We start from the raw sequence: 22700 nt of genomic DNA, 5'->3' as shown, positions 1-22700 counted from the left end.
CAAACACCATCTTAGCTCCCTATAGTGGAAACTCTACAACCCACCCACACCTTCCCCGCACTCAAACTAGCAATGGGCAGTGCTCGTGGCAAGTAACGTGGCTCTGAGCCAGAGTTGAAATTGCACATTATGATGTGAACCGGTTTCCAACAGCACAAACTGTTGACTGCCAGCAGAAGTGGTGCTTTACAATCATCGGCCGTGCAGGAGTGACTGAGTCCATCTCAAATGGATCTGAGAGCTAGCAAACGACTTGCACCACGTTACGATGCCAGGCACATTGCCCCAATTGCAATCGGCACTAAAAATAATAAGCAAGTAAATTGACGACTCGCAAGAATAAACAAACAAGTCCAAGAAGTGGCTGCAAATAAAATTGGATTGCTTTACATACAGTAGCAACAGCAGGCATTTACAAAGTAACATCTAAGCAATGTGGAAGGAACTTTTAGTGAATACAAAAGGATATAAATGCTTTCATAAATCACTTTGCACCATTGTGACATGCAGCAATCATGCTTTAAGTTACATTTCTCTCTTTTTAAAACATCGGAAGTTTTTAGTTTTTATAACATAAATAGTTACTTCGATGCAAGACCACATTTTTTGCAAAAAAAAAATCTATGGGAGTGTTTTGTGTGTGTGTATTCAACAAGCCAACATCTCACTTAGAAGTAGAAAACCCAGCAAATCTAATGTTTCTACTGTAAACATTTTCTTAAAATTTTGTTAATTTTGTCTTCTATGCAAACCCTGCATTTAGGCAAAATTGTAAAACGCTATTTTGGCTGTCCCTAGATGAACACTCACATTTTACATTATCTGATGGGGTTTGTTAAGAAGCAGGTCTTCGACAAAAAACATTTTCTGGATACTGTTCAGTAATGAATCTAGCGTTATAATACGTACAGTAGAAAGGTCACGATGGTCGGAATGCTGATATCAGCAATGAGGTGTCCCCAATGGTGGCTCTGAGCCAGTCGGTGGAAATTCATCGTTCCCATGGCAGGAGTCAGTTTCTCCACAGGGCAACCACTGCTGAAATCCCAAGAAGTGGTGATACTCACTTAATGAACCCCAAACTGAATGAAGGGGCTGAGTTTTGCCAACGACCCCTCACCCATATTTGAACTCACAACCTTCCGGACAGTCCAACATTTCTACCAGAGAAATAATCCGATTTTAAAAACAAATTGCAAACACAAGTTTTATATCGTGGTGCTATGCTTTATGTCAAGTACAATGTGCATGATTAGGAATCTTTCCACTCGATGAATCCCATTATTTTCGATGCGTCAGATCAAAATAAATCATTGGCAGTTGGCATGCCCCGTTGATCTGAACCCATTGCCTGATTTATCAAATGTGTGGCAAATGTACCGATCAAAGTGGCGTGTTTATTTACCCTGCTCACTCTCTCCCCTCCTCTCTTCCCCTTTGCCCTGACTCCCAGTAATGATACAATCCAACGTAAACAAAAAAAATCCCAACATCCCACGTAACAACACCAACTTGTGCCCCAACGCAAACCGCAAGACATTTTAACTGCGAACCGTTGTCATTTAATGTGCGGGGTAGGCGATGAATTTAAAGCCATATTGACAGTTGATTTTTTTTTTAAACGAGTTGCCATGGCAAAAGTGTGGGTCGGCCCTAGCATGGTTCACTTTGACAGCCGCAGGGCTAACCTTAGCAAAGACAGTTAAACACATAAAGCCATTGTGAAAATCTCCTCGGTGGGGTGAAAGTAAATCTGACGGGTTTTTTTGCATGCGAGTGCTGTTGCGAAAATGGCATTTGATCTAAGCGAAGTTGTCCTGTTTCACCGAACCAGCCAGTCATATGATACGCGATGAAATAAAGCTAAATGTATGCTTTCCTTTTATTCCCTTTAAAAACAAGTTTTGCTTAGCATTTCCTGGCTAAGATTGTGGAATTCATTCACACCGTAGTGAAATTTACCAAAATATGATGGGGGAAAAAAAACATCTGCTTCGTTTAAACCATATTCTTATATTGTTGCTGCTGCTGTTTTTGACAATATTATATATATTTATATTTCCATCAATTTGAAGAAAGTGCAAGGTAGGGAGACTATGCATTTTAGTGTATCAAGAAGAAAAATATCCATAATAACTGGTACTAGAGCAATCTGTAAACTTGATGGTGTTAAACCATTAAATATGGATTAACACAATGCCACTTTTTGTCCTACTACATCAGATAGTTAAATGAAAATCATGTCACTGGCATACACAAATTCTATTACTTCAGGTAAACAAACACAAGAGAAAACAAAAATCTTTCAGATTTTTTTGTCACATGCATAAATAAATAAAAATCCCCCCCCAAAAAAACATCAGCATTGACCATTTGAAATAAATTACACCATACTTACCACTTTTACAAAGAGCACAACCTTTTTTTGTATATTTACACTCTGTATAATTTTACAGCATCACCATTTTCAATATAAAAAGTTTTTTTTCGTGGGATTTTCGTGTCTGTTTTTGTTTGTTTTTTATTTGTTTTATTCATTTGTTATCTAGCAATCTTATAACAAATACAGTAAGGCTAGTTTTGCACTGAGATAACATCCAAAGACAAAGGTGACATTCAAGTACTGGGTATAGACTGCCCAAGTAAAACGGAACAGGGTAAAAAACAAAGCAAGCCGTACCCATTTAGAAATCTGCGGAAGCCTCAAGAACAGCAATTGACTTTGGCACCATTTGCTTGGTACTGTAATGAATGATGAGTCATCTTGCTTGGAGCTAAGTAAATGATCAATCCATACTTTGCTCCCTCACCGCTATACGCAACAAAAGACCAAGGTCGTCTATTTAGCCTTACAGATCATAGGGGCAAGTGCTGTTAGCGAGCACCTATTATGGTTGGCATAACACACAAGGCGGCGGGGGGCGTGGCAAACGCGATGTCCCACAGGCCAGCATTTGTAGGCTGAGTATACCTAGCAGTGGGCCAGAAAAGCTTTCAATAATTATTGTTATCATGGCATGGAATTAAACCCAGATCGCTGGGATTGTTGCACAATGAGCGACCAGTACATCACCGTGACCGCCATAAAATCCTCTAAAAGGGGAAATATTTAATCATTGTGAAGTTTTACAAAATATGGCTTCGTGACACTGGCTCACAAAGCCGACACTTATAAAAGATATCACCAGGCCAAGCAGACATCGTTACTGGCAAAAGATAACCTGAAGAAACACAATGTACAGACGAATACAGTATAAAATTATGAAACTACTGTTGGCAGAACACTTCATTCGTAATCAGAAGGTTGCGAGTTCAAATATTCAAAAATCCTGGTTGAGGGTTGGCACTGTTCACAGCCATCCGGGGTCGATTAAAAAAAACAACAGCCACGTCATATGGAGTCAACGGCGGTCGTCATCGGGAGACAGCGGGCAACGCCATAAAAAGGTAAAAGTGCAGTCCTGCACTGGCTGCTGACTGTGGGACCGCCATAGCAAAGCGAAATTTCCATCACTGGCTCTTGGCCTGCGAATGGAGATGAGCACTGTTCCATGGGCATTGGCAGTAGATGCTGCTCTGACTTGTCTTAACCCGATGAGAGACCACAACTGAAATGCTAACCACCTAAATTGTTCCTTGCTAAACTCAAAATGACGCAATGGCTTGTGACACACTGCCTTTTGCGAATTGGCATGAATTGACGATGAAACGTTAACCCTAACCCCGATTTATGAAACTGAAAGCTGCGCTTTGGTGATGAGTTTGGCGGAACGAGCATCACGCCTCGTGTACAACGGATCTAAACGCATCCGTGGGCTTCCGCAGAATTCTACTGGCACTATGCATTCAGCAAAAAACATTCAGCGATTCTATATGGGAGGCATAAGGTACATCAATAACTCCACCTAATAATCGCTCGAGCGTAGAGACTGCAGAATTTATATGAGAAGCGTTACACCTAGGGGTAAAAAGCTAAACTTGCATGTGGATGGAAGCAGAAATATTGAAGCGTTGAAGGCAGTCAAACAGAAAGGATGCATTCCCATCTCAAACGGCGGCTCACCGGAAAAAAAATGAGCCCAGGCATCTTACATGAGAGAACGATCTTACGAAACAAAATAATGGAAAATGAAAATGAACATGAATTCACAATGAAACTGCTGAGTCAAAACAAAACACACAATTAAAATATCTATATAAATAGATAAATTAATAAAACATTCATGAGGAGGAAGGAAGGTTTTCATGTGGTTTTATACATCATGAGAGAGAGTATTGTTGTTTACATCCATATAAACGTAAACAAACACTGGACAGCCAAGAAACTTTATGTCAGTTAAGCGGGCGTGTGGGGGATTGTGGGAAATCCAGGGAGCACAGGATCGTGGCTCGGTGAACATGCAAGTGAAAGAGACCGAGTGACCTGAATTCTGTTATTGGCAAAGAACGGCCAGAAATTGGCAACAAAATTAGTTGTTGGGATTTGGTCAATTTTCCACCAAATATTGGCAGAAATTGCTTTCTGCAGCCACAGAAATGAGGCCCGAAGTCTCGGCACAGACCTGTTGCTCGTCATTGGTTTCTTTTTAGTTTTTTAGTTTGTGTTTTTTTTTTATCTCATTTTTATTTTTTTCAAATAATCGCCAACTGTCACGTCACCGTTATTTGAAATGTCTTAAACGTTAATAATAATAATAACGGTAATAACGACGATAGAGTAGTAGAATTCTACTTACAACATAAAAAAGAAACATAAAAAAGAATAATGGCCATGCAGAAATGGACAACAACAGTGATAAATAGAAATGAACAGAATAAACGTGAATTGTAATCATCATGAAATAAACATGAAATAAATTGGAGGAAATTGTAAAAAAAAAAGAATAAAATACTCTGATAATATTAATAATCCATTAAAGTATAACATATTACACCACTAAATAAATATTATCCTTTACAAGCACTCACAAATGTTCACACTTCTCATCACTAAGCCCAACAAGTAGTACGCTCACGTACACACGCACGCACGCTCAACACTTCTCAGCGACCATGGGTCAACACCTCATGGCCGCACGTACATATCCTGTGCCCACGCATCACTGGAATTCTTGACAAGCATCAGCTCGGCACTGCTTGCACCACCACCGCTGCCTCCGCCTCCACCGCCACCACCACCACTTCCGCCACCTCCGCCGCCACCACTGTCACCGTCGGGCTCGTAGTAGCGATCGTGAGAACGATCACGTGACCTGTGTCGCTGCTGCTGCTGCTGTTGCTGCTGCTGTTGTTGTTGTTGTTGCTGCTGCTGCTGCCGATTTCGCTCGTTGCGATCGACCTCCCTCGACCGCTCGCGACCCCGGTTCCTCTCCCAGGATCCCCGCGATGACGATGACGTTTGCTGCCGCACGTCGTTCGAAGTCATCGGTGGCGGCGTCGACTCCTCGTCTGCGTATTCGCGCTCGCGGCTCCTGTGACGGGACCTCTGCTGCTGATGCTGCTGCTGCTGCTGTTGGTGGTGATGCTGCTGCTGCTGCTGTTGATGGTGCTGATGGTGGTGGGACTGCGGCTGCCCCTCCAGAAAGTCCTCTTCACCTTGCTCCTCCGTGTAGGCCGAGTCTCGGCTGTCCTGCGTCTCCGAGTCGAACGTGTCTTGCCGGGCGAGGCTGCCCATGCGGCCGTTGTTGCCGCCTCCCATTGTGCCCCGGTCGCCTCCGACCCTGGGCCCCATCCCATTGCCCCCTTCCCTGCCGCCGCCGCCGCCGTTTCCATCCATCCACTGGCACGCGAGGTGTTGGCGGGACGACGAGGAGGACGGAGTGGTCGGGGAGTGCACGCGCTGCTGTTGCTGCTGCTGCTGCTGCTGGTGGTTCTGTAGGTGGTGGTGCTGTTGGTGCTGGTGGTGATGCTGGTGGTGGTGGTTGCTGTAGGGTCGTCGGGGGTCAGTCTCGCTGGGTTCGGCCGAGGTCCGCTCGGGGGTGGAGATGTCCGTGAGCTCCTCGCCGTGCACAAGGTGGGAAGCAACGACCCCACCGCTCTGAGGTTTGGCAGAATGTGGATGCACGGACGCACACACGCACGTTCATACACACAGACAACAATAACAAGAGCTATGATTTGTCTCGCCTGGCCAGTGCCAGATAATTTAGAATCGAGGCCCAGTGTGGAGTGGATATGGCTCGCTGGCTGGAGCATTTCGAACAGATTCTGGTGCCATGGGTTACTATATTTTTACGATCATTGCGACCTTCGCTGTTCTGCCTCCTGTTATTGGCAACCTCCACTCGATGACGAGAGGCATCAATCACGAGTACGAGTCATGGGCAAATACGCTTAGCTCCAGGTCCTTTTCATGTACCATGTCAGCCCATCTCTGTGCATGCTTAGGCTTCGCGATCCGGTGATGTGGTGACTGGGCATGTCTGCTACCAGGACCAATCAATCAATACTTGCTGGCAGGGATATGGAAGTTTGTTCATATCTTTCAAGCATCGGTGAGCTCACTTGCTCTCATTTAATAAAACCCACATTTGCACGATCACTGGCAGGCTAGCATTCATGTTTCAAGCCAGTGAATATTTTTTCTGCAAGGGGGTTGACATTTTTTTGGACCCTGTGCTTTGTGGTGAGCATTATCATACCTGGGAAGACCCAAGGCACTGTGTGTGGCAAATATACCAGGCAGCTTCCAGACAGCGCAAGGCATCTCATACGTAATCAACTGAGTGCTGTGGGGGAAGGTGGAGTGTTCAATACGTGAACATATCTGGACATTCTAGATTTGAAGCTTTCGTGACTGCAAGGAATCATATTCTTAGGTTTTTTCGGTAAAGTCACGTAGGTAAAACATCAAAATTAATGAAAATAAAATAAAATAAAAATAAAACAGAAAAAACCTAAGAATACATATCTGGACAGTTAATTTTGGTGGAGTTGATGGTAAGACCCACCACTGTGTTGCAGGTTGCCGGTTCAGCAGCAGCGTCTCCAACTCTTTCTTAGAATGGGCAAGCAGGTTATAATTGTCAGCCCCTTTGTCAACAAACGCCAGATCCTTATGCTTTTAAGAGTGATAATGTCTCCTGTATTCCGGTTCACCGTACGGGGTGTGTATTGGTTGCTTTGGAAGGCTAGAGACTGCCCTGGGGCCAATAAACACACAGACCACAAGGGAGTGCGCACTGAAAACCCAACAACCCACAGGCGTACTCAGGAACGTATTTGGAATCGATTTATTTATCTTATTATTTGTTTCTCAAGGCATCACACATGCTATGACAAGAAAGATTTGTGAGGTGGCTCTTGCCAATTGTCTCGCGTTCATACTTAACCTTCGCAATTGTGTTAACACGGACCAATCATTAACACTACCTTTGCAGGAACCTAACACCGACCTTAACCCTGTCACTTTTCTGAACGTCATATCTCTCAATTATCCTGTACATATTGTAATGTTCTTACTCATGTTCACATTATTCCTCATGCCAATCCTAAACATAGCCATGTTAACTCCCTCGCCTGGCAGGTCGTGAGTTTGCATGTTCTCCCCATGGCAGCGTGGATTTTTCTCAGTATTTTCCAGTTTTTTTCCTCCACATTGAGAATCAACATGTGTTTAGAGAGTATTTAGCTGATATAAATTTCTACGTGATAAACCACTTCTCGTTGGGCTATAATTTGTGGGCAGGTCACTTCTGAAAAAATATATTAAGCCCAGTGGGCCTAGTAAAATAAAAATAGTTTTAACCAAACACGATTTATCATCTGAAGCAAAAACCTCTTACTAAAGTTAGCTACAGTGTATTCCTCAACACTAGCATTGATCCTTACCCTAACCATACCACAAATACTAGCCTTCACGCTAATGCTATAATTATCTATCATCATTATCTATCACCATTAGGCTGCCCCCAATTGATATAAATGATGGCAACTCTCTACGAAGCAACATTAATTGGTTGAAAACATCTGAATATAAATGTGCCACTGTGTGTTGCAGATTGCGCGGAGCTGTGAGATGCCGTTTGCATGAATGACGCAATTTTAAATGCTCGTGATTATTACGCTCATTCCTCTGTTGTACTGAACTTGGTGAACCCATGCGCTCTACTCGACATCTGTGAAACTAACTGGATATCTCATCGGATTCATCCAGTATAAATAAAGATTCTGAGTCTAGATGCCAAGGCCTTCCAGGTGATTTTTTTTTGTGTATATATATTTACAAACATCTAAATATAGGGCCGCAGAGCTTAGGCAATTGTTGGCACCGGTTTTGGCTGCCTTCCCACTCATCTATAATTGCTTCAGAATAATTCTCTGTCTCCCTGAAAGTGAACTAACATTCGTCTTTATTATATTTAGTATCACGATACTTCCAGCAGATCAGGAACTCTCTGCAGCCTTTCACACACCCAGTGAACTCAGCCGTCCCCCTCTGCTTCATGGCGCTTTCTGTGTTTAGTTTGTGGTCTTTCCCCCACACCTCCTATTAGCATGGTTCGCTACAGTGAGGGAAAAAAAGTATTTGATCCCCTGCGGATTTTGTACGTTTGCCCACTGACAAAGAAATGTTCAGTCTATAATTTTAATGGTAGGTTTATTTGAACAGTGAGAGACAGAATAACAACAACAAAATCCAGAAAAACGCATGTCAAAAATGTTATAAATTGATTTGCATTTTAATGAGGGAAATAAGTATTTGACCCGCTCTCAATCAGAAAAAATTTTGACATGCGTTTTTATGGATTTTTTTGTTGTTATTCTGTCTCTCACTGTTCAAATAAACCTACCATTAAAATTATAGACTGAACATTTCTTTGTCAGTCGGCAAACGTGCAAAATCAGCAGGGGATCAAATACTTTTTTCCCTCACTGTATGTACGGTGCAAAAGAAGTTCAACATACATACATATGGTGACTTGGAGTAAACTGCACAGCAGTAATTTAGTCAACGTTATTAAAGTGCAAACGATGAACTGTAAATATTGAGTTAATTGTTATTAACTAAGCGGGCTTCGGTGCTCATTAAAAATTAAATTTAATTAAAATATAATCGCCCTGATATTGAATTATTTCCAGCACCACGCACACTGGTCCCTTCACCAAACTCGCACTGGCCAGCATGGTGAAGTACGGTCAAACAAACCTCCCTACCACGGACACCGGCACGGCGAGCGGCCTTCATCCAACAGTGGATTGCCGGTAGGAGTCGGCAGACCAGATTGGGCGGGGGGGGGGGCACACTGCTGGCACGCAGCGCTAGCGCGTGCTATGTAGGGTGCTGGCACGTGCGTGCGTGCGTGCTATGTGGAGTGCTGGCACGTGGGTGCGTGCGTGCGTGCGTGCTATGTGGAGTGCTGCACGTGGGTGCGTGCGTGCTATGTGGGGTGCTGGCACGTGGGTGCGTGCGTGCTATGTGGGGTGCTGGCACGTGGGTGCGTGCGTGCTATGTGGGGTGCTGGCACGTGGGTGCGTGCGTGCGTGCTATGTGGGGTGCTGGCACGTGGGTGCGTGCGTGCTATGTGGGGTGCTGGCACGTGGGTGCGTGCGTGCTATGTGGGGTGCTGGCACGTGGGTGCGTGCGTGCTATGTGGAGTGCTGGCACGTGGGTGCGTGCGTGCTATGTGGGGTGCTGGCACGTGGGTGCGTGCGTGCTATGTGGGGTGCTGGCACGTGGGTGCATGCGTGCTATGTCGGGTGCTGGCACGTGGGTGCGTGCGTGCGTGCTATGTGGGGTGCTGGCACGTGGGTGCGTGCGTGCTATGTGGGGTGCTGGCACGTGGGTGCGTGCGTGCTATGTGGGGTGCTGGCACGTGGGTGCGTGCGTGCTATGTGGGGTGCTGGCACGTGGGTGCGTGCGTGTTATGTGGGGTGCTGGCACGTGGGTGCGTGCGTGTTATGTGGGGTGCTGGCACGTGGGTGCGTGCGGGCGTTCGCCGGTTACCTGCACGCTGGAGACGGGCGCTGCGTTGCCGATGGTCCTCTCCAGTAGCGGGTTTGGCGGGTTGGCGCTGGGTGGATGCGTGGCGCGCCAGTACGCCTCCAGGTACTCGGAGAGGTGCTCGCACGCGTCCTCCAGCTGGTTCTCGTCCAAGATCACGTCGAACAGGTCCTGCCGACGGTGCAAGGAGGAGCGCGCGCACGTGTGAACATGGAGAGGGCCAGTGTGCCCATTCACATGTCCGGTGGCTTTTTGCCGCACCGTTGATAATAATGTTTAGACGCAGCACCAAGTATTAATTTAATATTTTTTTACCTACGTGACTTTACCGAAAAAACCTAAGAATATGAATCCAGGCAGTCACGAAAGCGTCAAATCTAGAATTATTCATTTAATGCCGAGTAGACCTAGAGGTTTCTACTTCAGCCACCGTCTGGCCGGCAGTGACCACGGATGTGAATTATGTCCCCTCCGTCGCTGTATGGTGTCTGCCAATTCCACAGCTTAGTTCGTCACCAATCCCCTCTGGTCTGTGTCCTCCTTCACTTCATTGACCCAACAATGCGATTGACAAACTGATGATAGCCATGGCCAAGAATTAAACTCAGGTCGCTGGGTTCATAGCACAATTAGATAACCACAACGCCCACCGCTTCCCCCAATGCAACACGCGTAAACAATAACAGCCACCGTTCTCCACCAAGTGACGGAGGCATCACCACAGTGCTTGCGCCGGACTAGGTACACTCCGAGGCCACGTAAATTGTCGAAAACTCACTGGCAGTGCGCGGGAAAGAGCTAGGTGTTATGGGTAGCTGCACCACCTGAGCTCTGCACTGTGCTAGTTTGCTGTGTTTTAGCTGCCCGGCACTGATTGTTGTTGTGAGCGTCACTCTTCCAATCTCCATCGTTATTGGAAGTTGATTGCCTCAAATTCCCAGTAGCATCCTTCATGAGCCTCCTCTACAGAGACCAACCATGACATCACTGGTTTGAGTAATAGGCAAGTCCAAGCAGCTTCAAAACATACGTAACCATATCAGCCCATCTCTTCACTTATCAGGGCCATGTATCCTTAGCACCATTTATATGGCTAAACAGATGCTATTTGGGCATGTAGTGGCAGGGCATGCGGGCTATATGACCTAAACAACGCATCCTCAACTGCTTCAGGAACTCAACTGATGGGAACCTGTCCATCTATTTGATGGCTCTGTGAGCTCCTCACAATATACAGCCTGGTCAAACCCAGGTTTGATTGTGAGCAGGCCTGCCTGCATGTTGCAATGCAGTGCTCTTGTACAAAAGGGGGTCCACATCTCACAAGCGTAGAGAAGAGACGGCATGATTGTAGCCGAAAAGATCCAGTATGGCTTCGGATGAACTCTCATACAGCGCTACCCAGCCGATGAAAAAATGTCACGTGAATGATTTAGAATGAAACCCTCATTGCCAAACCGGAGCTAGCTATAAGTGCAACTGCCTAGGTATGGGAATTCCTCCACCCTATCTACATCTACCCCATTACTCACGGATAGTTGAGGTGATGGAGTGTTCTATGAAACGAAGTATCCAGGCTAGTGCCACGCTTTCATGGTGAGCTCCAGCCTCGGGAGAAAAAGCTCGAATTTCTTCTCAGAGTGAGCAGCACGTAGCATGCAGGTCATCAGATACATAACACGTTTGACCAGTATGCAGCCATCCCTTGACTGCACCCAGGCATCGATCATCCTCCCATTGTATCTCTACCAAATGGAAATTCCTCTGATACAGATAGGGATGGAAGGCTTCTCAAACTACACGGTAAAAAATATGAGTGTCAGGGCCAGAGGACATCCCTGCTGCACCATAAGGTGAACAGGGAATAACTCTGCTGTACCCAGACCTGACCACCACCATGAAGGTCCTTACTTATCATGAGGAGAGGTACAGGGCACCACAACATCGCAAAGACCTGGCCTGTGGATAGTATCGTAGACCATGACCAGATCAAAAACAGACATGTAGAATCTATTTACATTCCCTACGCCTCCGTTGTTACAGGCAAATGGCAAACATGGTATCTGTGCAGAACTGCCCTGGCCTGAAACCACCTAGGGGTTATGTAAGATTGTTTTCATTGTGCTTGACAAGAAAATGTTGAATAATTCTTGCCACGACATTTGCCATAAATCTTAGGATAGAGATTCCCAAGTAGTTGTTTCAAGCAGGACATCCTTCCCATCTTTTGAATTCTGCAGAACCGATCCAGTGGTTCAATCAACCGCACGCTCTGCCACCCTTCCTCAGCAATTCACTTGGGAGGTCATCTCTGCCTGGTGCTTTACCTGATCTCAGGCCCTTGATTGCTTTTTGCACTTCCTCAGGAGACGGCGCATCTTCCAGCCACTCCAAAATAAAACTAAACTACAGGGTGTTTTAAAACGATGGACCCGATTTGAAATCGCTATATCTCTGCAACCACGAACCGCCCATGAATGAAACTCTTACCACTTGAAAAGGCGGAGCATAGAGAGGGCGGGGCGTAGAGAGGGCGGGGCGTAGAGTTTCAAATGATGACCGCTAGATGCCTCTCCCAGCACGGAAACAGCCCCTAGCCTCGGTCATTCGCAAGACGCGCTGCCTCAACGTTGGATAGGTCGCACGGGACCCCAAGACTTGGCGCTACACTCTTGGCCCCCAAGATCCCCAGACATCATCACACCCTGCGGCCTTTTCTTGTGGGGATACGTCAAAGACCGTGGTGTTTTTGCGCCACCGTTAGCGACTAATCTGAATGACCTCAAAAACAGAATCACGGCAGCGGTGACTTCAGTGGAAGAAGACATTTTGAGTGGCGTTTGGGACGAATTCAACTATCGTCTCGATGTTGTCCGTACAGCAGGCGGAGGGCACATAGAGCATTTATAAAATGGTTAGTAAAACTGGATAACTCATTAAACCGTTTGTAACTTTTTGTGTAATTGTAACATGTTGCCATCGTGAAATATACTGCTTTGAAATTGGGTCCATCATTTTCGAACACCCTGTATTTTACCATTGAGCAATATACTTTTTTTTAGAAGTGACCTGGCTATCACAAATGAAAGCCCAATTAAGTGGCTAATCGTGTGCAAATGTATAGCAGCTAAATACTCTAAATACATATTTCTAAATGTGGAGGGGAAAACCGGAGAACCCGGAGACAAATCCAAAGGGAGAGAGACATGCACACTCCAAATACAAATACATGCACACTCCAAATACAAATACACAGGCGTCAGGGTCGGGATCGAACCCATGACCTCCTGTACACCAGGCGAGGTAGTTAACATCTCGTCACTGCGGCTCCCAATGGCTTAGCATGCTCCTAACCTGGCACTAGAACTCAAATAACATCGCTACCACTTATTAGCAAACCAAAACTGTTGTTGTTGTATTTGTGTGTGTACATACGTGCATGAGTGTATACAAAATATGTATGTCTGTCTATCTATCTGTATGTATATCTGTATGTATGTGCATCTGTCAGAGCGTCAGGCTAAGCATCAATTGCAACCTGCCCATTGTGTTGGCGGGTGCAGTGGCTGGCCGCTTGCGCACAATCGCTCCATTGTGTTGGCGTGTGCAGTAATTGGCCGCTTGGGCACAAGCGCTTCCACGTCCATCGCCCACCCTTTTGGCCTCGCCCCCCCTCCCTCCCGATACGTTCCTTTCATTGGCTACCATAGTCTGATGAGCTCCCCCCTCCCTCTCCCTCCCCCCTCAACTCGCTTTTAAGGGATTACATCTTGAATCATTGCCTCACTTGATACAGCTAATCTGGCTGTGACGGTCCCACCTGATGACGGAGACTTGTGTTGCCTCCGAAACGTCGTGATTTTTGTTTTTATTTTATTTTACTTTCTACGTGACTTCACCGAAAAAACCTAAGAAGATGCAACCTGCAATTGATGATGGGGGGCATTGTGCTACTTTACTATGTTTAATGCTCCACAGCCGTATTGGGGTCAACCGCTCTTTCCCCAAAGTTCCTACTCCAATAATTCACAGAAAACCCAGCATTGTTCCCCTTTAGGATGATAATAAGAGTGGCACTGCAGAGTTACTCTTAGAAAATAGCAGAGGTGGGACAAAGTCATTGTTATGCAAGTCCAAGTCGAGTCGCAAGTCATCAAATTCATGACTCGAGTCTGACTCGAGTCCAAGTCACATGACTCGAGTCCACATCTCATAGGTGGGACAAAGTCATTGTTATGCAAGTCCAAGTCGAGTCGCAAGTCATCAAATTCATGACTCGAGTCTGACTCGAGTCCAAGTCACATGACTCGAGTCCACACCTCTGGAAAATAGCAATGCGATAGAACTGTGGCAGACAAGCTGAAGGTGATTGTGTGGCTTTGTTGAGCCAGATCGGTGTTGTAAGAGAAAATAAAACATTAAACTAAGTAAAAGTAATCCAAGTGAAGCTACTTCGCACGACGATATAGCAGTTCACTTGGCCATCATAATGTCATCCCATAAGGTTTTGCTTTTATGAGCAGTGAAGCTTAAAACTCACGTTAAAAACTCCCTCTGACATACAGCCAAGCTGTGCCCCTACATCATAAAAAAAACTTGACGTTTTTTTTAGCTCAGTCTCCATTTAAACACTGTGGTCAGTTCCAAAACGGAACAGCACGTAGCTGCAGGCCGGGGCATGACTCAGGTGACCACGAGTCCAACCTACTTAAACCTGATTGTATAAATGAGAGATGAACTTGACACACACACATATATATATAAAACAATGCAGCTGAGCAGGATCTTATATTTATAGAGCGCCGCTATAAGGCGCTTTACAAGGGTTATAAACGGCACAATTGAAGCAAAAAATTATATGGTGGCATATGAGCGGAGGGGGATAGGGATCGGTAAGGGGAGAGAGGTTCGTGGGAACGGGAATAACGGGGGTGCCTAGGGATGGAGGGAAGGATGGGCCAGAGAGAAGAGATGGGTCTTGGCGGGGAGGGTGCTCGCTTAATGTGGAGGGAAAGTTTGTTCCAGAAACGAGATTGTGCACAGAGAGAGAACAGTGATAAGTAGGAGGGATTGAGATGATCTTGTTTATTCCAATGTTCTGAGTGTGTATCACTTGATACAGCTATCATGCTGTGACGGTTCCACCTGAAGACGGAAGCTTGTGTTGCCTCCGAAACGTCGTGATTTTTATTTAATTTTTATTTAACTTTTATTAATTTTAATTTTTTACCTACGTGACTTTACCGAAAAAACCTAAGAATATCTCTCATATATGTTGCTTTAGTTTGCACTGAGCCGTAAGAATCATAAACATGGCCTGGTGTCACTTATGCACTCGTAGCGACGCCAGAGTTCTTAAATACACCGGTGGTGTCATTAAGTATTCAAGTACTTCGTTTTCGTCGCACACATTTTAATTCATAGCGCTATTATTTGCATGTATCCCGAGACCCGCATACAGCACCCACACACACACCCCTATGGAACTGGCAAATTGCAATAAATTTTGCAATTGCATAAAATGACACATTTTGTTTATTGGAATTTTTTTTTCGCTATAAGTACTTTAAATTGAAAATGTGGCACGTTACAACTAGAGGTGAGGGGAATGTAAACCTTATATTTGAACATAATGTGATTATGAATCTATATACCCATCAAACTTCAAACCTCTTTGACACCACACACAGCCAATTGTGCTAAGACATACAATAGGCAAAGTTTTGGGCATTGACCCTTCCTCATATAAGGGCCATTACCCAAAAACGTTGCTTTTTAAAGGCAGTGTTATTGACGAATGTATCGAGTTTTTATCGTTAATTGTGTATATATATAGTTCTACCTGATGACGGTTACTTGTGTTGCAATTGAAACGTCGTACTCCATTATTTAATTTATTTTCTTTCCACGTGACTTTACCGAAAGAACCAAAGAGTAATTCCTGCAGTCACGAAAGCTTCAAACCAAGTTTACATATATTGTATTCTGTATATTAAAACAAAACATTTGTTTTCCCTGCATGTTTAAATCAGAATGTGTGGGTGCATCTTATTTTCCAGAGCGTCTGATAATCCGGAAAATGTGGTATACGTGATGTGACCAAAAACACGAGCATCATAAATATAAGGATCTCATGTGACATATAAGCGGGAGAAAAAACTGAAAAAGTGAAGCTGTCCCAATGTCGGATTCCTTACGCAATGCGCAATACCTGAGGACACTGAGTGAGTTTATCAGAAGCCACCATCTGCACATTCAGGTGTTTGCTCTGAGACTTCCCACGAGACTTGATCAGCCGCTGTAGAACCTGAGAGCACAACAACAACAAGAACAGCAACACCAATAGCAGAGTTGGCAATGATAGTGGTGGCATCATCGTAAATGATAGCAACAACAACATTCACATTTATAGTATTACGAAGTCACCGATTTAAAGACGAATTCTGTTCTTAGACGTCCGACTGTGGACGCAAATAATGTACGATTGAAAAGGTAATTCAGCAAGCGAGCCGATTTCTCCATCCACGTGGATTCAGAAGCAACACCCTGTATGTACGTACATCAGTTGAGCTTCTTTCGCGTCGTACGTAGCCAACCGTGCTAATCGGACGTGCGGGGAAGTATCGTATGTGTGAGGCATTCCTTATTTCCTCTCACGCCGCTAAATACAAATTATCAAAACAGAAATTGGACGAACATTCGTGCAGCACCCGCCTGAAACAAAGAGTGAAGACCCGTCGACATTTTCTCTCATAAACGATTGTTTGGGGGGCTGGATTAGAAGGGTGGTGTGGGGGAAAGTGGCGCAGATTGGTTGAGGGGGGGGGGGTCTGACGTGGTTGGTGAGGGGGCTTTCCAGGAGTATCAAGTCTGGGTGAGTGGGGGTGAAATAATAATAAAATATTTTTCATTAAGAGTCGGGGTATATCTCACTCCTCGAATGAGCGTGAAGGGAGTTTGCAATTCTCTATTGGTGACCCAGAGTCAGCAGTGGGAACGGCACGTTGCAATAGTGGAGGTCAGACTCGTCCAGTCATCTGTCGGTTGGTATTTTATGGGAATGCGTCCTTTGAGCAGCATTAAACCCACGCTGCTTAAAGAGATGCATTCCCAGAAGGCCGTGGCGGCTAATGGGAAGTGAGAGAAAAAAAACTTTTTTTACATGGAGAAATTATTTCGTTACTTATATTCTCCACAATTTTTGCTCAACTATGATTAGATTGTCACAGAGACCACAGTCGCCATCTGGTGGTGAACACAGTGAAAGTAGCATGGACGAAACGCCACACGACAGACTCCGATGTGTTTGACTTGATCAAGAGCGGATGCAATCCAGGCTCGAGCCTTTGACCTTTGCAATGTCAGCTCATTGGTCTGTAAAGGCCATTACGAACCCATTTAGCCTTCTGCCACTCATTTTATACTTAACTTAGATTTGTTGCGCGTGTAAGCGATACACGAAGGCAGGGTCGAGGAGTCACATGCCGATTCGTAATGAACCAGTGGGTTAGGCCACATAATGAACTAACTAAATTCGTGTAATTAAGGCCTCCCACCACCCGACACAGGCAAACAAATTCAATTGTCACGTGATGTACAAGTGTGTTAACATCTCGCCACGGTGGCAAGATGTTAACTACCTCGCCTGGTATACAGGATGGTCGTGGGTTCGATCCCGACCCTGATGCTTGTATATTTGGAGTTTGCGTGTTCTCCCCGTGGTCGCGTGGATTTTTCTCCGGGTCCTCGGGTTTTTCCCTCCACATTTAAAAACATGCGTTTAGAGTATTTGGCGACGATAAAATACCACGTGATAAGCCACTTCGTTGGGCAATCACTTGTGGGCAGGTCGCTTCAGAAAAAGAGCTTTTTAGATCAGTGGGCCTTACCTGGTAAAATAAAAAAAATAGTTTAGTTTAACAACGCACTGATTATTATTGTTGCAACTCACAAGAAATGTAAAGAACAATTCTCAAAGCAATATTTAGCAATGAGATATGCTTCATTTTAAATCATGTCAAACATTATCACGAAATTGACTTCCTGGATTGTTATTCTGACTTTCTGGATCTTGCCGTAGTGTATGTTGTATTATTATGTGTTCAATGTGTAATCGGATTACTGTGACTTAGCATATGCAATTGATTACTCTTAAGATTACGTTCATTTGCATCTAATCCGAAATCATTCCAAAATCAATTAAATGGGGACAAAAATCACGACAGCAGCTTGGGTTAGCAGCAGTTAATACATACAGATGGTTTTACACAAACATGATAGCATTGCACTGATATTAAATTAAATTAACATCGTATCTTACGTATAATACTGTATCAGTAATCAGACTACGTAACTTTGATAATCACAAATAAAAGATTATACTACTTCTAAAGCTGATCAATAATATGATTGCTTGCAAAAAGACATCCTCTCAACAAATGTCCTGACCATTGGGTTCCACTTACCCAGCGGTCTTTGATTCAAGGACAAGACCTACGGGGTCAAGGCTGAGGATGAGGCCAGGAGCGACAAGGTTAGGGGCCTTTAAGTTTCAGTCGAGTTTCACGGCCAGTCAAGGCCATATCCTCCAGAACGGGGTCGGCAACCTGCGGTTCCGGAGCCGCGTGTGGCTCTTCAAGGACCGCTTTGTGACGTTATTGATCAAGGACCGCTTGGTATTCACGTGCATTGCGTCTCTTGAAATTTGGAGTTTTTTTTACCGAATTAAAAAAATGGCTCTTCTTGTTATTTTGATTTCCGACCACTGCTCTGGAGTGAGGCCAGTGTCACGGGCGGTCAAAGCCGGACCCTCTAGACCAGGGGTGGGGAACGTCCGGCCCGCGGGCTGTATAAGGCCCACAAAATAATTTGTTCTGGCCCTGCCAAGGCTACCGCAGGCGGGACTCGAAATTCAATAAATCTAGGAGCAAACCTGGGAAAGCAGTTGCGAGTAGCAACATCATCAATACCAGCTAACATCACACGCCTCACCAAAGAGAAGCAATTCCAGCCATCACATTAGGGGTGAGTTAATTAAATGTTTGACCAAATATTACAGGCTAATTTTGTATGGCCCACGGATGATGTTATAAATATCCAAATGGCCCTCGGCAGAAAAAAGGTTCCCCACCCCTGCTCTAGACTGAGGACAGTTTCAAGGCCTGAGCATTTCGGCCGAATCCTCGGACCGAGGTCATACCCCCTTGAGCCAGCCTGGACGCCGAAGACTAGCCTCAAGGACCCAAGCCCGGCTGATACCCAGGCGTAATTCATTCACTCACTTATCGAGTACAAAACAATGAGTGCAGACGTACCTTGGGAGAGGCGACCTTGACGTAGACAATGATGGGAGCGAGCGAGGTCTTAGCGAGTTGTGTTGGGTGGTTGATGGTGTCGGCGTCCAGGACCACGAGCTGTAGCGTCCGGGCCAGCTCGAAGATTCGCTCGATCTCACTCTGCACCTCCGCTGCACCCCGCGGACAGGAGCGCGAGTGCCCACAAGTACACAAAGAAAAAGATCCCCGGTATAGCCTTTAACAGACTGTTGGGGCAAGTGCTGTTAGCGAGCACCTATGGAGGCCGACAGGGCGCACAAGGGGGTGGGTGGCCAGCACCAAGCTCGGCCGCCTTTGTCTCCCCAGTGGCGATGTTTACACACACCGCACCAGGCATTCATTCGAGGCTGAGTCAACCTTGGGGAGATTCAGATATTCGTCACTGGTGTCGGCGGTGAGCGGGAATCGAACTCAGGTGGCCGGGTTCATAGCGCAGCGTGCTAACCGCCACACTTCCGCTCCCAACACACACGCACAAACACGTGCACACACGCACAGAGATCCCCTGTTCAGTCTTAGAAACCATACGGGCAAGTGCTGTTCGCAACATCTGATCTTTGTTCATGGACTATAAATAAGGCTGGCATGGCGCATGAGGGAGTGGAGTGTCCAGCACCACACACGTCTAGCCACCTTTGTCTCCCTTGTGCTTACGCTTTACACAGTGTGAGGTTTATTCATTTAAGACTGAGTGGACTTCGGGGAGGCCCCAGTACAGGTTCAGATAATCGAACCCAGGTCGTTGGAATCGCAGATCAGTGTGCCGACGATTGCACCACAGCTCCGCACAGAGGCACAGGCGTACACTCACAAAGACACGCACGGCATCGGCATTCTATCTTGAGGCCACAGCTAAAAGAAAAGTTTGAAGAACAAAACACCAATGTTTGCACAAAGTCACACATCAATATCTCGCTGCAGACACATATGCAACTCTTCCATTAGGCGATTGGTCTCCAAGATAGCGAGCGGACACTTCATAATCAGCCCTCCCATTATATGGGCTGACACCGCACATTTTCTATACCGTGAGACCTTGGTTTAATCCAGTGGTTCTTCTTAACCTGGGGTGCACGCACCTCCAGGGGGTGCGAGACACGGCCAATTTTTTTTTTGTTTAAAGGTGAATCATCGAAACACAAATTAAGCACGGGCACGCAAGCAACAGCCTACTTTGCTTCACCAAACCTACGTATCTATCAACATCATGAAAACAAATTCAATCTTGAGAACCGAAGGCTGCGGCGAGGCCGCAGTGAAAGGTGAAGAAACCACCGGTTTAAATCGCTCGCGGAACGAAGCTCAGATTTTGAAAGCCGGGACCCTGAGCAACGCGGGGTGCCGCTCGCTGCGATTCGGCCACCGGAAACTTGCCCCTGTTGGCGCCACCTGCGCCACCGACTGCGTTGCTTTGACAAAATGTGAAAACCTTCGCAATGCGGTGGGGCTAGGGGAGAGAGGTGGGTGGGGGGGTTGACAAAAGGCACGTATGTACATACCTAGCACATCTGGATATGTGCGTAGCAACAGGCAGGGAAGGCAAAGGGAAAGGCAGAATGCAGGATATCAGTATTTGCATTGCATAGCGTTAGCATACCACAGCACAGCGGGGCAATGGGCATTAATGCGCAAAGTATCTGTATAAGCAGTATGGTTTGCACGTTTTTGAGTACAATTTAAACCAGACTCCTGCTTTTACAATACACTACTGCTGTCCAGCTGGTTATATCTTCAGACCGAGTGGCACAGTGTTTAGAGCGGAAGACTTGCTGTCGGAAGTTCGTGGGTTTTAAAGCCATTAAAATAGGTGCCACTCGGCAGGAAATTTGGCATTGCTCATCTGATAGTGAGACTGGTCTCAGTCATAGGAATTCGGAATGTCCACCACTGGCTCACATGAGCACCGCCGTATCTATTTTGCCTGTTTGCCCCGGAGAAAGTGTTTGAATGTGGCTCCACTCGAAGAGTTATCCCAAAGGGCGCGATGCCGTTGGGCACAAATGTAATTTGACACTTTAACGAAGTAAATTGCAATCGATTGTATTCATAATCACCTCTACGACATTCAACTTCTAGAGGCAGGAATCAAACAAGTGAACCCATGCAATGTGCTGCCCCACTGCCAAGCAATATGACCCGTGTTAGAAGGAGGGTGACTTTAAAAGAATAATAATTCTCTGATTTCTGATCACACTCAAGTTTCCGGAAGTAATGTGTTGTAATCCCACATTTGGTCAATTTGAAAGTCAGTTGATCCAGATCCATTAGTAACGTTCATGGCTACAGTCATGTATTCAACTTTATAATATCGATTTACCCTCGCCAATAACAGCACGCTACTGTGATTGGAGGCTTTATGAATCAGCGTCATAATCGGCATAACTGCATTGGCTGCTTTCATCCTCACATTCGCCCAAGCTGCCAACCAATTAATGTTCCCCTCGTTAATTGTCTCTGCAATTACTGTTTTAAAAAATATATAAGTAATCATGGAACGTAATTGGTACATGGTAATTAAAACTAATCTGTTCATCTTATCATATTCATAAGCATCCTTGTATCTACCATGGGAAGGTCGAATTTCTACCACTGGCTCAGTTGCTTATGCTGGACATATGCACTGCCCATTGCAGAGTGGAGAAATAATATGGAATAACCAGTACCTGCGTGTTGGTAATCTGATGACCGTAACACATTACTCTCCATCGCCGATTATGACCCAAAAGCCATCCAGCCACCGCCAAAACGACTGCTCGTGTGCCGTATTGCCGAACAAAACAACGGAATTGGCACTTACGCTGCCCAAAAGCCAGCGACACTTTGACATTTTGCAGGAGAAGCACTTTAAAGGGATAGCGGGGGAAGGTAGAGGGAATGGGTACAGATACTGCTGGTGCGCGGAACGTAAAATATCCAGCTCGGATCGTGCAGTGAATATAGCAACAGATGAGGTGTCCCGATAGGCATTGTTCAGCAACAATCTGGTGACATTTATTTGTTTTTTAGCTGCAACAGTAAGGCAGACAGGTTAGCACAGATTGGAAGTCGAAAGAAATTCAATCAAGTGTAGTGCAAATTCAGCACCGGCGACGATAGACATCCAGGCAGGCGGCGGCGTCCAACACAGAGGAGCTGAAGAACGTTGAGAAAGCAGTGACAAAACCTGGCCACGGGTCGACACCGCTCACAATTGTCTCTCTGGGGGCCGAATAAGTGAGCGCCACTGTGTGAGGAGCCTTCAGTTTTGGTCCTGCACAGAATCCGGATGCACATCTCCAGGAGTGTGCAATTATCACCACCGCCTCATGGGGACAGGTGGAGATGAGCAACACCGCAACATTTGTTTGCCGAGGGGGAGATACTTTGTCCTGACCTGCACTTTGCTTATTTCCTATAAACCGGGCGGGTGGCGCTGCAGTCAC

The 22700-nt window shown here is 45.7% G+C and overlaps 1 protein-coding gene across 2 annotated transcripts in view; it reads right to left on the bottom strand.

Moving 5' to 3' along the window:
- Window positions 1-361: 361 nt before the first annotated feature.
- Window positions 362-22700, bottom strand: part of LOC144724537 (voltage-dependent L-type calcium channel subunit beta-1-like) — a 177610-nt gene continuing 155271 nt past the window's right edge. For both annotated transcript variants that reach the window (XM_078603771.1, XM_078603772.1), the window contains 4 exons: window positions 19258-19409; window positions 16155-16250; window positions 9947-10114; window positions 362-6037 (listed from right to left, as the gene is read on the bottom strand). In XM_078603771.1, the coding sequence (XP_078459897.1) occupies window positions 5066-6037; window positions 9947-10114; window positions 16155-16250; window positions 19258-19409 (1388 nt within the window). In that variant the 3' untranslated portion in view covers window positions 362-5065. The remainder of the gene's footprint in view (window positions 6038-9946; window positions 10115-16154; window positions 16251-19257; window positions 19410-22700) is intronic.

This window comes from Lampetra planeri, chromosome 21 (genome assembly GCF_965212315.1).
Source record: "Lampetra planeri chromosome 21, kcLamPlan1.2.h2, whole genome shotgun sequence".
NCBI lineage: Eukaryota > Metazoa > Chordata > Hyperoartia > Petromyzontiformes > Petromyzontidae > Lampetra > Lampetra planeri.
The sequence above is the reverse complement of the archived record's forward strand: the minus strand, read 5'-3'. Positions and strand labels throughout refer to the sequence as shown.